The 16,418-nt window shown below is 38.5% G+C and overlaps 1 protein-coding gene across 1 annotated transcript in view; it reads left to right on the top strand.

The window, feature by feature from the left end:
* The window catches only part of hhat (hedgehog acyltransferase), a 196,191-nt gene that overhangs the window by 78,168 nt on the left and 101,605 nt on the right, over nt 1-16,418 (top strand). The window contains exon 8 of the mRNA XM_048601411.1: nt 9,340-9,541. Coding sequence (XP_048457368.1) covers nt 9,340-9,541 — 202 coding nt within the window. The remainder of the gene's footprint in view (nt 1-9,339; nt 9,542-16,418) is intronic.

Below are 16,418 nucleotides of genomic sequence, written 5' to 3'. Positions count from 1 at the left end.
CTAGCTCCTCTGATGCTGCCTGGCCTGCTGTGTTCCTCCAGCTCCACACTGTGTTACCTCAGACCCCAGCATCGGCAGTTCTTACTATCTTTGGTTATCATCTGTTGTTTATGGTTTTTGTGTTCAAATTAGTTGCTACGTTTCTTAGCGTAGTTACATTTAGTAAGTACTTCATTGGCAGTAAATTGAGTGTCCCCAGTTCCAAACAATGAAATAAATATACTTGTTCCTTCTTTTCTATCTTTTTCTCTTTTGGTTGTTTTGTTTGGTTACAATATCTTATATGGTGTCCTCCACAGTTTTCTTCCTTGTTTCCAAGATAATTTTATTTTGAGACAAAGAGAGGGTTGAATACAATGGAAGTGCATGCAGCAGCACTGTGCAAGCATGCATAGTGGTGAGATGTCCCTCGTAGGTATGTCTGAAGTCCCAGTGGGCAGGAAGGGCTAGTAGTTGGAGAGGTTAATGAGGAGTGAGCCCTTGACCACATATCACACATGTGATACTAAGACTTGCAGGTGCTGAGGTTTTATGAGATGCTTCTGTAGTGACAAAGTTAAATTGAGTGTCCCTGTGAGTTTGAGGTAGAGGAGAGAAAATGGAGCTACTTAACCTTGCAGACAGCAGGACATCATTGACTTTCCAGCCCTGACCCACACAGCAATCTCAGCGCAGGCTACTTGGGTTTGATGAGATGGCCTCCTGATGTCGCCACCCTGGAAGAGTATAGACCTTCTCTCAGTGACACTGTTCAGTAGTGTCTGAAAGACAGCGTTAGCGAACCTGGAAGGCAGCTTCAATTTGTTAGAATGTATCTGGTTTCTGAGAGCAGTCACCACAGGCTGAGGGAAGATTCCTGGCTTGCAGTGACTGAACTGTGTCTGTTGACCTTTTAAATATGATGCCAGAAGTTTCAACTTGGGAAGGTCACAGTAGTAGTAAGAACATCTAGCTTGCTCTTCAAGCGATCAGCTGAATAATTTGCACAGCATGCTTGCATAGGTAGTGATCTAAAAGGTGCGTGATCGCGCAGACATTGGCAGATATGATGTCATTGAACTCCCTGATGTTAGACTTTAGCTCAAATTTGAAAATCTGAGCTTAGGTATTACTACTATGTCTCAGTAGGAGATCATAGTGTATAATTAATGGGAATGATTATGTGGCAAGGTTGTAACATTGGAAATGCCATTTTTTTTTTCTCCTTTGTTCTGCAAACCCAAGTTCCATGCTGGAGGAGAGTAGTAATGGTGAGAGGGATTTGAGAAAAGTATAGCTCTGCTACACAATTTGCTGTTTTTTTTTCCGCATGCAAATGCAAGCCAACTGTCCTACAGTAGCTGGGGTTTGAGGACCACATTTTTGTACAAAAATTATTCATTGCATACAAATCAGGATCTCATCACTGATGGCCTGACCCTGTACTTACCAGCTAGCTGCTTTTACCAAGGGTAGACTTACAATGTTTTTCTTCTAACCGAGCAACTGATGCTAGCCAGTCATTTTTAAATTCACTGAAAACATGACATTTTACAATGAAAAAGTAATTTTAGCCAAAAATTACAACAGATGCAAAATCCCCAGTGAAACAATTTTAGAGACAGTGAGGGTTGTCACGATCTTGATTTTGTACATAACTTAAAGTATGAACTCTTTATTATTTTCTGAGTTAATGTGAAAAGCAAAAATACATAGATAATATATTAGATGATCTGCAACTAAATTTGGCAATTACAGTACAACAGCTAGACACAACAAAGGAGGAAGAAAGCAAATTGTCCATGGGCTCTGGTGCAAATGACCAAGAGTGAATTTTTATAGTTTATTTTCTATGTATGTGCACTAACAGTTTATTTTCATTTCATTGCATTTTAAGATAATGAGTAATGAACATAGACAATGTCAAATTATAGAAGGAATGCATCATTCATATTTAAAGGAAAGGATTTGCATTCAGAGCGCAAATTTGAATAAATGTTCAGAATTCATCATATATATTTAAATAGTGCCTTTTGATAAAACTATTGCAGTGATATTTGGTGAAGAAGTAAAATAGCGTATTAGCTTAATATGTTTTCTTGCCTGTTGTTATTGAAATCAAAATGATGGACTAGTAGTATAAGTCACTGCCTCATAAGGGTAAGGAAAATACCAGGTCATACATAGCAAGGAAGACTCCTGCTGAATGACACCAATTGCGCTCCCAATGGCTCCTCCTTGTTGAGCACCAATTTGAAGAAGCATTGAAGAGGGCAAAGCAACAGAATGTTATAAGAATTCTGGAAACTCAGCTGTTTAAGATAGAAGGCATCGGGGAAAATGGCTGAAATGTTGAGATAAATGTCTTTATTGCACCGTTTGATGGCCATGAGGAGCATGAGTGCGTCCTCCAGACCCAACAAGCTAATGCAGTCAACTTGTTCCATCTTGCAATCTATTCTGCTTTAACTTATTCCCCAATCATGATCTAGAATTTCAACCCTTTCACTGCCTACACAACCTCTCTCATGTTTGCATTGCACCTATCTGTTATTGTACTTTTAGTTTGTAAAACAGGCTTCTCACTCAAAGGGCTTGTAGCCTGCCGATCAGGCAGTTTGAGAGCAAAAACCTCACTTAAAGGAACTCCTGCTCCTGCCTGGAGCTACTTTTACCAAGAGAGCTGCTGTTTCTCTTTCCATTTAAGGATGCTGTATGTTACACTCATCTATCTTTGCACCACCCTCACACATTAGCTTTAGATGCTGTTGAATTCAGAACGAGGAGACACAGTTTAACATAGGAGGTCTCTCCTGTAAGATGGAGATGAGGAGGAATTATTCCTCTGAGGAGAAATTATTTCTCATGTTGTGAGTCTGTGGAAAGCATTTCAACCGACAGTAAGAGAGGAGGGTCATACGGCACGGAAACAGATGCTTCAGTCCAACCAGTCCATGCCGAAAATAATCCCAAACTAACCTAGCCCCACCTGCCTGCTCCTGGCCTTTATCCCTCCGAACTTTTCCTATTCGTATACTTATCCAAATGTCTTTTAAATGTTGCAATTGTACCCACATCCTCCATTTCCTCAGGAAGTTCATTCCACATGCAACCCGTCCTCAGTGTAAAAGATTTGTCCCTTACGTCTTTTTAAATCTCTCTCCTATCACCTTAAAAATGTGTCCCTTTGTCTTGAAATCTGTCATCTCAGGGAAAAGACAACTCTCATTAACTCTATCTATACCCCTCATTATTTTATAAACTTCTATAAGGTAGCCTCTCAACTTCCTATGCTCCAGTGATAAAACCAGTCCATCCAGCCTTTCTTTATAACTCAAACCTTCTATACCCGGCAACATCCTGGTAAATCTCTTCCGATGTTGATGTCTGAAGTGTATAGGTTCTTGACTAACGAGGGAGTCAGATGGGTATCAGGATTAGGTAAGAAAGTGGATTTGAGGCCACAGTCAATCAACAGACAGGACCTTATTGAATAGAGGACCAGGCCTGAGGGGTCAAATGTCCTAATCCTGCTCCTAATTAATATGTTGGATGTTATGATATTTGGGAAGTCAATTCTTCTGCGTTTTCTGACCATATGACGAAAGGTCTACACCCCTCCTTGCTTCAAAAGGAATTGGTAAAAATCCAGGTCCACCAAACAGCCTTTAAGTTATTTACTTGCTCCATTCCTTACAATGAGACAGGAGTCAAAAACAACTTATAGGAAATAACCCTTCCAAGAAAAGCAATCCTAGAATGCAGAAACTGCACTAAATAAACCAATTTCTGCATATTTATTTAATGTTAGTTTAGAAAATATTTTTTTCAATTTTAGCTGGTAATTATCTGATATTCCAAAATTTTTTTTTCCATTCACTTCAAGTAATGGAGCAGCACAGTGGCTCAGTGGTTAGCATTGCTGCCTCACAGCACCAGGGACCCAGGTTTGACACCAGGCTTGGGCGACTGTCTGTGTGGAGTTTGCACATTTCTCCCTGTATCCGCATGGGTTTCTGCCAGGTTTCCTTCCACTGTCCAAAGATGTGCAGATTAGGTGGATTGGCCATGCTAAATTGCCGGGAGTGTCCAGGGTTGTGTAAGTTAGGTGGATTAGCCATGAGAAATGCAGGTTACAGGGAAAGGGTGGGGTGATGGGTCTGGATGGGATGCTCTTCAGAGGGGTAGTGTGGACTTGTTGGGCCAAATGGCCTGTTTCCACATGTAGGGATTCTATGATTCTATGACGGCACTCCTGCAGTTTGAGCTAGAAGAAGTAGTTATCTCATGTATTTCAAGGTATTGATTTGTTTTGAAATGGTATGGCCTGTGTTTGAAATGTCAGGTTTTTGGAGATCTGTAACTTTTCATAATCTTTTGCTAGCTTTTAAGATGGGAAAATAGGTGGTGGATTTTCTGAGTGCAAACTTCTGTTGAGAATTCTGCCTCGCAGGGGGCACATATGGTAAAAATTAAAAAGAAATTGGGGACAGACTTCCTTTGATCTTGCACTGTACGCATCCACAAGGAAAGACTGAGCGTTCAGAAAATTAGCTCTATTGTCAGCTGTTGAAGAGTCCTTTGCTCCACTGTGAGCTTTTCCATGGTGATAACCCTCTCTAAAGGTCTTCATAGCTCATTGTAATGGTAACTACTTGGCTCTGACAAATAAATCATTTGCAGGAGTCCTTGATCTGGAAAATAATATTTTTGTACTTATCTCCCAAAGTCCTTTTGTTTCAATTGGCGAGGGTTGTCAGGTGTGCCAGATGGAAAGTAAAGTTCCCTCAATTTTGCCTGATGATATGACTTTGATCCTTTTCCAAGATGGATGATTTTTTTTTGCATTGGTGTGAATTTCCCCATATCTCTTGCCAATCTTTTTCATGTCTTCCCTAATAGCTCTTTTAAAATTGACATTGATATCAAGCATATAATTGAAGGCTCTTTAGTCCACTTTGTTTAGCTAGTCAATGTTATTGAAAGCACCACAATCCTGTTTGTATTGGGATTCTGCTTATGAGCCCTGAACGGAAAGTACTTTTCACTACCAGTGCGGATGCTGTGCATGAGGCCTGATTGTTTTAATTTACAGAAATTGTACATTTGCTTAAAATCAAGCTAATTTTGCACTCACTAAGTACGCATTGCAGTAAAATTGAGTTTTTTGGTACTAAGAAAACAGGCACAGAATTGGAAACTGCATTCACTGGAAATTGTTCATTAATATGAATAGATTTTAATTGAATAGGATTGCCAAAATGTTAACTAAAAACAGAAAATGCCACAAAACTTCAAGTCTAGCTGCACCTGTGGAGTGATTAACAGGCTTAACAATTCAGCTGGATGACAGTTCTTCAGTATTTTCAGTACTTCCTGTTTTTATTTTGGATTTCTATCATCAGCAGTATTTTGTTTAGTAGTAGTGTGTAATTTACTGCTGCCTCTCTTTCTGAATGCACACCTTGAAGTTCTCTTCTGTCTGATGCAATTTCTATTTGTCGCTTTTACATTGTTTATTTTCATTGTTTGAAATTTTCCTTCATGTGTTTCACCAAGTAGCTACTAAAACTCCCTTTCACAGCTACATCTTCCTCAGCAAGTTGAGTTAGTGGACTAGGTATCAGTCGAGCAGGCTGATTTGACCTGGTGGATGTTAAACTTCATGAGTGTTGTTAGTGGTGCTGTAGATCAAAGGAGAGTATTCCATCACATTCCTTGCTTGTGTCGTGTAGATGATGGACAGGATCAAAACTAAAGTTGCTGGAGAAGATCAGCAGGTCTGGCAGCATCTGTGAAGGAAAAAACAGGGGAAGGGTCACCGGATCTGAAACGTTAACTCTGTTTTTTTCCTTCACAGATGCTGCCAGACCTACTGAGCTTCTTTAGCAACTTTATTTTTGATCCTGATTTACATCATCTACAGTTCTTTCGGTTTTTAGATGATGGACAGGCTTTATCGACAGAGTCAAGAGGAGAGTAAATCATTGCAGAATTTGCAGCTGCTGATGCCTTGTGGCCACAGTTTTGTAGGGCAGATCCAGTTCACTGTTTGGTCAATGGTAACCCCCAGAAAGTTGATAGTGGGGGATTCAATAATGGTAATGCCATTGAATGTCAAGTGGTAATGATTTAGATTCTCTCCTGTTGGAAATGGTCATTGCCCTGCAATTGTATGGCATGAATATTACCTGCCACTTATCAGCCCAAGACCTGTCCAGGTCTTGTGTGTGGACATTGACTGCTTCAGTATTTGAGGAGCTGTGAATGGTACTGAATGTCATGCAATCATCAACGAATATCCCAACTTCTGACCTTATGACAGAGGGAAAGTATTTGATGAAACAGCTAAACTGCTTACACCAAGGATATTACCCTGAGGATTCTTACAGTGAAGTCCAGGGACTGAGATGATTGACCTCCAGCAACCACTGTCATCTTTCTTTGTGCTGGGTATGACAGATGCCATTGAATGTCAAGTGGTAATGATTAGATTCTGGTCTGGCAGATGGAATACAATGTAAATAAATGTGAAGTCATACATTTTGGTAGGAGTAATAGTAAAAAGGATTATTACTTGAATGGTAAAAAGTTGCAGCATGCTGCTATGCAGAGGGACCTGGGTGTCCTTGTGCATGAATCACAGAAGGTAGGTCTGCAGGTACAACAAGTAATTAGGAAGGCAAATGGAATTTTGTCCTTCATTGCTAAAGGGATTGAAATTAAAAGCAGAGAGGTTATGTTGCAGCTGTACAAGGTGCTGGTGAGGCCACACCTAGAGTACTGTGTGCAGTTTTGGTCTCCTTACTTGAGAAAGGACGTACTGGCACTGGAGGGGGTGCAAAGGAGGATCACTAGATTGATTCCGGAGTTGAGGGGGTTGGCTTATGAGGAGAGACTGAGTAGATTGGGATTATATTCATTGGAATTGAGAAGATTGAGTGGGGATCTTATAGAAACATATAAAATTATGAAAGGAATAGATAAGATAGAAGTAGAGAGGATGTTTCCACTAGCGGGTGAAGCTAGGACAAGAGGGCATAGCCTCAAGATTAGAGGGAGCAGATTTAGGACTGAACTGAGAAGGAATTTCTTCACCCAGAGGGTTGTTAATCTATGGAATTTCTTGCCCAGTGAAGTAGTTGACGCTACTTCAGCAAACGCTTTTAAAAAAAAGGTAGATTTTTTTTGAACAATAAAGGAATTAAGGGATAAGGTGAGAACGCGGGTAAGTGGATCTGAGTCCACGAAAGGATCAGCCATGATCTTATTGAATGGCGGAGCAGGCTCGAAGGGCCAGACGGCCTACTCCTGCTCCTAGTTCTTGTGTTCTTGTGACTCCAACCAACGGAGAGCTTTCCTGATTCTCACTGACTCCAGTTTTGCTTTGTCTCTTTGATGCTGCACTCCGTCAAATGTGGCCTTGGTGTCGAGGCACACCATTTTTACCTCTCCTGTGGAGTCCAGCTGTTCTGTCAATGTTTGAACTAACTATAATGAGCTGAGCTTGAGGGAACTCAAACTGAGCATCAGTGAGAAATTGCTGCTAGGTAGCACTGTCAACAACTCTCTTCCATTATTTTGTAATAAGATTAGACTGATAGGACAGTTGTCTTTTTTTTAAAACTCATTTATATGATGTGTGTGTCACTGGCTGGGCCAGAATTTATTGTCCATTCCTGTTGCTGTTGAGAAGATGATAGTGAACTGTCTTCAACTGCTGCAGTCCATTGGTGTTGGTAGACAGCCAGTGCTGTGGGAGAACAGGATTTTGATCCAAATTCTGTTCAATAAGCAAAGCATCAAGAAGATTTTCCATCAATATTCCTCTGTCTGTCCCAATATTTCTCCTTCTGAAGAAGACCACAACATGATGAGGACGGCTCTTGCTTTGGAGTAGCCGTTAATATACACTATTTCTAGGAGCTGATTGTTTACCTCGTGTCAATCACTTGTTAAATAGCTCTAACTGACAACCTAAAGGCAAGTTGCTGAAGTGTCACCACTATCCCATCCATAACTTTATTGCAAGATCATCTTTTCATTTACCACATGCTGGGAGCCATTTGTTAATCTCCATGAGACATTTGTTACAAAATATCATCCTATTAACTTAGGAATATCAATATTGCAACCTGAACCAGGAGATCGCAATATTTCTAATGAGTGTTTGTGCTTTTCCAGAGAAAAGAGAAAGTTTCTCTGCGAAGTGACCTTATCCTGTGCCAAAATTCCATATGAACTCTATAATATTCTGAAAATTACCATTCCAAGATGCGTAAATTATTAACAAGACTGAATCTAGTCTTAAACACAAGTTGACAAAATCAAAAATGGATGAATTCAACTGAAATCAATATTCCTTAGCATAATATAACCGTTTCTCAGTAGAAGCTGTGTTCTTTATATAAAAAAATGGCAACTTAGATGTTTATTTGTGAAGTTGTCTATTTTCAGAGGTAATTAGGATACATACATGAAATGTTCTTAATTAGTCCGTAATCACTTAAGTACTTTTCCACTTATGTAAAAGGGTACTGCACTATGTTTTGAATATCTATGTATGGACTGAAAATCACATTGCAAAGCTTTAATTTTGTAGCCCTGATAATAACCTGTGGTGGGACTGTGGCATGCTGACTGAGGGCTGGGAAAATGGCAGTGTTAATGATGGTGGAGGGAGGGATTGTGAAGTCCAGTGTGGGTCGAGGCCATTTAACTCCCAGATTCCATTTAAATTAGCCACAACTGTGTGCACCAGAAGCTCATGAGGGCGATATGGAAGCCATTGGAAAGGAATAAGATTTCAGATGACAGGCTTGAGAGGGCAGTTTAGTTTGGGCTCGATTAAGACTGGAACACGAGAGGCATGGGTGCTCTTTCTTCTTGGGGCTTTCCTTTTCCTCCAGACACACAAGAAAATGTTAAATAGTATAAAACTTAAGACCTGTATCCTGCTTGTCATCAAATTTAGCTGAACCCTCAAATTGTGCAATTCCGTTTTTGTCGGTGGGAAATTATTATCATGAATTCTGTTTTATTGTCCTTCACCAACTGATGAGTTAGCTGCCAATCTGTGGCAGGTGACTTCCCAGCAACCCAAGATAGAAGGGCTAAAATGATGGAAGGCGCAAAGGGGTCAGGAATACAGTCTTTAGCAGTTGACTATCTATTAATCACCCAGTTTTGCTGTTTATGGATGGCAGACCGGATTAAAAGTGGGATTGTATTTCAGAATAAGGGTGGGGTTTCATTCAGTCTTTTCCTATGCATGCACTTCCTCAGCATTGAAAAGAAGAGATATGTTTCAATCTAATCTCCCAATGTGTTAGTTACTGTTTGATTTTTTTGTTCCTGCAGGTATATTTATATTCCATTGGGAGGGTCACGGCATGGTGTACTACGGATCATGTTTTCTTCTGCCATGGCCTTTAGCTTTGTTTGCTACTGGCATGGTGGCCATAGCTTCATGCTAAATTGGGCAGCTTTGAACTGGGCTGGAGTAATGGTGGAAAGCATATTGAAGATGGTCTGTTCCATTTCACCTGTTCGGGAGATTGTTGTAAGTGCCATTTTTATGTATCCTGTTGGAAACATCTACAACACTTTATGTTTTTCCATGTCAATGAATGTTGGGAGTGGAGGATTGTGATAGATCACAAAACCAACATCCTTATGTTGCTGGTTCAATTCCAGTTAGAAGGAGTCTGAGTCTTTTACGGTCTGGTGTCGCAGTGATAGTGTCTCTAGCCCTGAGCCAGGTGATTTGGCTTCAAGTCCTGCCTGTCCCAGAGGTCTGTCAGAACATGTCTGAACAGGTTGGATAAAAGTTATTATCTTTGATTTAGAAATTAAATTGTAAAATGTTTTGAAAGTCCCACATAGGTGTTTCAAGTCCACGTTAATGTGGAAAAATATAGCTAATTAATCAATCTTTTTCCATACTAATGCATTATAAAATGTAATTTATGAAAAGATAATTGTAAGCCACATTGCAAACTGATGATTATTGCTCCTTGCTGTTCAAGTCTGATGCTAATTAAATGAAAGTGGAAGATTTTCTTAGTTGTCAGCTGAGCACTTGAAATTTTAATTTCAAACTTATATATGCAATGAAAATTTAATTTATCTGAAGTGTATACCCAGTAGGTTTAATTAGTGTAACCAGTGAATAGAAATGAAAGAATGATGGGAAACAGATAATGATTTTATATTTGCACGTACTTTTGTTTTTGTTCAATGAAATATCCTGAGCCAGAGTCTACAAGTTCCTCCCATGTTTTAACTGAAAATAACCAAAACAGTACGTTTGTTTAGCAAATCCTCAGTTTATTACTTTCAAAATAATTATTTATCATTAATTTCCCAATTGAAGAGAAAAAAATGTATTCAGGAGTAATATTTTGAATTTTTCAGTTCATCCAGGACAAGTCTATCAATTGATCTACAAATAAAATGATTGTATATTTATTGCCTTAAATCCTGTACCTTCAGATCAAGCAAGAAAAGACTTTTTAGAAGGATTTAAAAAAAACTTATGGAATCAATGAATTCCTCAAATACATAGGGTGGGAAGGTGTACGATTCAGTATTTAAACACAAAATTGACTTGACTAATTGACTCAGATATTCAATATTGTTCATTGAAATTTCCTTCCCTTGATAAAAATGTAACTGATTAACTAATTGTCATTTTAAAAGTTACTGATGGGCTACCACTGGTTGCATGTATTTTTCCCATACTTCGGCTTCAATTGAGAAATTCCAGTACCCTGTTGAGATTTGGTCCATTTTTTTTCCATAATCTGTGTGACTGCTGTTAAATTCTTTGGTTAATTGCATGATTTGCCTTTTTAATGTCATAATTGATATAACAGACTGGATGTTTAGTTTCCAACTGCCATTTATCACTATTTTCCAAATTTGCATAAGTTTTACAATTATCAGCATGCATTTGCTGTATTCATTCTCAGTGACTTGTCATTTGAAGTAGTCAATTAATGTATTTTTGTTTTTAAAACACAAATTTTATAAGTGAAACACTACACCAATCAGTAAATGATTCAACTTGAGATCCAACTGCATGTAACATATTCATTATTTGTTCATCTGTGTGTAATTGCTTCCGTTCACTCATTTTAAAAATAAACTGAAAGCAAAATATATGTGCTATATCCCTATTTTATACATTCAAGTATCCAGTTGTTTCCTATTGTGAGGAAAAGGAAATGCACTGTCATAACTACATTTTAAATGTGCAATTGCCTAATGTTAAATTAACTTGCAGTGGGAATGGGCAGAGGGATACCATCAAATTAAGATAAGCTATGCCAATACTGCTGGACACAAAAGTTATTCCTCCTGAGATTTCTTTGCTGCTTAATGCAGTAAATGAAATAAATTTAGTTACCTTTTCATGAATAATTTATCCACTATACTTTTTGAGCATTTACCCCTGAAAGAACAAGCAATCATCAATCAATTTCCAGATTGTCCACTATAACTATTCATTATTCTTGTAATTAATTTTATTACTTGGCAATCTGAATTTCCAGTACAATATAAAGTGACCAACCTGTTCATAGCATCCAGTTTTTATCTGAATATATATCATGAAGTAATAAAAATGCCAGATTTTTAAAAGCAGCTACAGTAATACACTACATAATGTACATATATAGTAATAAAGCTGCATGCAAACTAGTTCTATCATCTGTTTATTTTTGTTTGGATAAACCATACATTAGAGGGCAGTAACAACATTTTTAACTGAAACAGTTGACACTTTTGTAGTTCCAGCAATCAACAAATTCAGAGATTCTGACGTGAATTACAGAATCAACAGAAACAGTACTAAATGCAGAGTAACCTGAAACATGGAGGTTTTGAATTGCCTTCGTCAGGCTGCTTTCATGTGTCTGTTTTTAGTTGCCACTATGTTGCTTGAATGATAAATTAATTTCTGTTGGGCAAGCTAAAGAAATGCATGTTTCAAAACATCTTCAGAATGCTAGACAGTGATCCAAAAAGAATCAGAACTGTCTCACAAATGAGTGACCTTGTGTGCTGTGCTGTTTTGCTCCTGAGATAATATTTAACAAGTCGAATCTATAGTCTGCCTTTGTAACATTATGACTTTAGCAATTAATTAAGAAATGGTGTGATTTAGTGTAAGTGGTTTCTTTTAAAAATTGCAGTGGAATGCCTTAATTGAAGTTTCATTAATTTTAATTTTTTATTAAGTTTTTTCACTGATGTCACTGACAAATGCCTTAGAGAAAGTGAGCAGTTTACCAGCAGCTCCCGAGGAATCAAGATAAATATGCGGCAGTACTGCATGAGTAGATTTCTCCTCCATAATACTGCATTAGGTTTTTGAGTAAACTAAAAAAAAAATACTAGTCTTCAATCAAAATGAAAAATTCCAGTATAATTTATAGCAGTTGCCTCCATCTTTTAATTAAGCTGATAAGATGTCTTTCCTGTGTGTTCTTTGCAAACATTGTTTCCTTACAGCCAACATCCTAAAGAACTGGGAAACATCAGTAAAGAATAATGGTAGCTCCATAATTTATTTTTTAGTTCATCAGAATCTTGAACTTCATTCAGAGGAAATAATCCTGAAAAGATTACATTATGCTTGATTGATAGAAATGCTAGTGAGGAGGGCTCCCTTGATGGCTTAATTGATGAATAAGTTGATTTGGCTAACACTGCCATATTCATAGATTCATAGATTCATAAAGCATAGAAAAGGCCCTACGGCCAATTGGGTATGCACCGACATAACTACCAGTAAAAGTGCACTAGTCCCAATTTCATGCACTTGTCCATGTCCCTGTACAACTATTTTGATTCCCTATCATGTGCTATGTTAGCTAATCTTATTGTTTTTTGTATTCCTGATTCCCTGAACATTATGCATGAACTTCAGCTGATCTCGGAGTGCCTGAGCAGTGTTTATGAGCTGCAGTTGGTCTCAGACTGCTCAGAATAGAAAAGGAAAATTGAACAATTTTGCTAATCCCTATCCGGTGATGCTGATGTAGTATATTTGTGTATATGAAGTGAGGAAAGGCTAGGATTTGACAATGTTTTTCATTCCTATGGTCAAATATCCCAATGAGAAGGCATGAAAGGATGCCCAGCATGCATGGAATTATAATCCTGACTTGGTTTTGGGAGAAGAGAAAATGTTTTAAAGTAGATAAGTGCAGCAGATGATAAAACTACAATGCACTAAAAATGCTGAAGAAGAAACGTTAATAGCATTCCAATCACATGCTCTTTATAATACCTTTATTGACCTATTCACTAAAATAGCACTAATAGCACTAACTATATGCAACTGTTCTATTAGTAATGCCATGATATTAAATAGAAAAATAAGATCAGAACTCGTGTTTAATCAATGTTTATTTTGTAAGCATGAGTGATTTTCGTGTGACGATGTTCTTGAGTCAGATAATAGTGTTACATGATGATTGGAACATTAAATAATACGAAACAGTTGTTACTTTCTTATTATTTGCCTAGTAACAACAGACAGCAAGGATGAAGAAGATGAAGGGTTAATTTTATGCTTTCCAAAAGCTGAAAAGCAATTTAACCCTTTGTGCTTAACAAGTGGAATTTTCCAACATGTTATATTTCAACTTTGTACATTCTGTGTAAGAATATGTTAGTGTTTAGTCGCTGAAATGGATATTATGAATGCTTAGATACCTATAAACAGATGTAAAATGCCAGAACCAAAGTGGATCTAAAGTTTACAGATCAGCATTCAGTAAAAATATGCTACTACATTACATAGCCACTGGTCGGATGTGCCAGCAACTGAAAGTTTATATTAAATAATCCCGTCATTGTAAATGTTTTTCCACTTGTATCACAGAAATAAACTTTAAGTTGTGAAATGATTGTGCAGTATTTGGAAAAAAAATTAATGCAATTAAAATCCTTTAAAAGAAATTTTTTGACCCAGAATATTGTGGGCTATGGTGAGCAATTTGGGAAAATCAGGCAAGGTATCGAACAAGGTCCTTATGTTGAGACCAAAAAGTTGCAATTTCCATCCAAATCCGACGTAATCTTTTGACATTAGTAAGGAAAATTAAAGCTGGTAGTATCGGAAGTAATGAATTGATATGGATAGAGAACGCTTTGGCGGACAGGAAACAGAGTGTTGGGATAAATGGCTCCGTTTCAGAGTGGCAGGCAGTGATGAGTGGGGTACTGCAGGGTTCAGTGCTGGGATCCCAGCAGTTCACAATATACATTAGTGATTTGGGTGAAGGAATTGAATGCAATATTTCCAAATTTGCAGATGACTCTGAGCTGGGTGGCAGTGTGTGCAGTGAGGAGGATGCTAAGAGGCTGCTGGGTGACTTGAACAGACTGGCTGAGTGGCCAAATGCAATACAATGTGGATGAATGTGAGGTTATCCACTTTGGTGGCAAAAACAGGAAGGCAGATTATTATCTGAATGATGGCAGTTTAGGAAAAGGTGAGATGCAAGATTCACCATGTCATGGTGGACCAGTCGCTGAAGGTTGGCATGCAGGTGCAGCAGGCAGTGAGGAAAACTAATGGCATTCTGGCCTTCGTAGCAAGAGGATTTGAGTATCAGAGTAAGGATGTCTTGCTGCAGTTGTACAGGGCTTTGGTGAGGCCACACCTTGAGTATTGTGTGCAGTTTTGGTCTCCTAGTCTGAGAAAGGACATTCTTGCTATTGAGTGAACCCAGCAAAGGTCCACCAGACTGATTCCTGGGATGGCAGAACTGACATATGAAGACTGTACTTTCTGGAATTTAGAAGAGTGAGGGGGTATCTCATAGAAGCAGATAAAATTTTGATGGGACCGGACAGTCCAGATGTGGGAAGAATGTTCCTGATATTGGGCAAGTCCAGAACTAGGGGTCACAGTTTAAGAGTAAGGGGTGAGCTACTCAGGACTGAGATGAAGAAGAATTTCTTCACTCAGAGTTGTGAACCTGTGGAATTCCCTCCCACAGAAAGCTGTTGGGGTCTGTTTGTTAGAAATATTTAAGAGGGAGCTGGACGTGGCCCTTGCAGCTAAAAAGATCAAGGTGAATGGAGACAAAGCGGGAATGGATACTGAAATTGCATGATTGGCCATGATCACATTGCAGGCTCGAAGGGCTGAATGGCCTACTGCACCTAATTTCTATGTTTCTGTGAACCTGGGCCTTCAGACCCAGAGGTAGGGACACTACCACTGAGCCGCAAGAGCCCTTTCAACAAGGATTTCAAATGAGTGGCACCTTTTGGATTTCTATCAGCTTCTGCTCAATTACTGCAAAATATTTGCTAAAGTAGTGTTAACCATGTACTGTTCTCCTTAAATAATGCCAGGATAATAAGGAAGAGTAGGATTGAAGGAAATTAGTGCGCTAAGCCCTTATTTTAGCTATATATCACTATTTTAAAATATTAGTGGTTTACCTGGGGCAGCATTCAGGGTGACTTGGAGCATACACTATTGTATAATGGCAGAGGCATTAAATGATGCAAAGTGCATTTTATCGTGAATCTGCTGTACATGGTGTCACAGTTTAAGACTAAGAGGTCTCCCTTTTAAGGCAGAGCTGAGAATTCTTTTCTCTGACAGTTGTTGGTCTGTAGAATTCTCTTCCTCAGAAAATGATGGAGGCTATTATTGAATTTATACTACACTGAGGAATTAAGACTTTTGAGAGAGTTATGTGGGGCAGACAGGAAATTGGGATTGAGGCCCCAACAATGTCAGCCATGATTTTATTGAATAATGGAGCAGGCTTGAAGGGCAGAATGACCTGATGCAGCTTCTAAATCCTATGTTCTTACATGTTGCTCACAGAGGTTGTATTCTTAATTGTAAAACATAAGCGAGTAAATTTTAAAAGAAAGTTTCAAATACAAATAAGTGTAAAGTTCTGCAGTGTAAAATCATTTCGTGAAAAGAACAAAAATGAGAGAGCTGAGCTGGATCAGGAAAATGTTGGCTTTAAAGAGGTAAATAATGATTGAATAGGAAATACATTCAGAATGCGTGCGGAATTGTTAGAGAGGACAATGGATGTGACAACTAAGTTGAAGAGAATAAAACAAAAATGTATCATTCAAAGATGAAATAATTAAAAATATAGTCTGAGATGTGCACAGAATTAGATGAGTAAGCATGAAGTATCCTCCAGTTGGTTTATTACATATTCATCATTCTGTAACTTAAAGACATGGTGATGGATTTATGTTTGGGAATGCTATGGGTGGAGAGTGGTTGTGCTACTCACTTAAACCCCTACTGTGAGGGCTTCTTGCGATTCAGTGGTAGTATACCAACATCTGGGTCAGAGGACCCACCTGCTGCAGTGGTGTTTCGTAACATAAAAACCAAAAGAACTGCAGATGCTGTAAATCAGGAACAAAAACAGAAG

Source organism: Rhincodon typus, chromosome 9, assembly GCF_021869965.1.
Source record: "Rhincodon typus isolate 14 chromosome 9, sRhiTyp1.1, whole genome shotgun sequence".
NCBI classification, from domain to species: Eukaryota; Metazoa; Chordata; class Chondrichthyes; order Orectolobiformes; family Rhincodontidae; genus Rhincodon; species Rhincodon typus.
The sequence above is the reverse complement of the archived record's forward strand: the minus strand, read 5'-3'. Positions and strand labels throughout refer to the sequence as shown.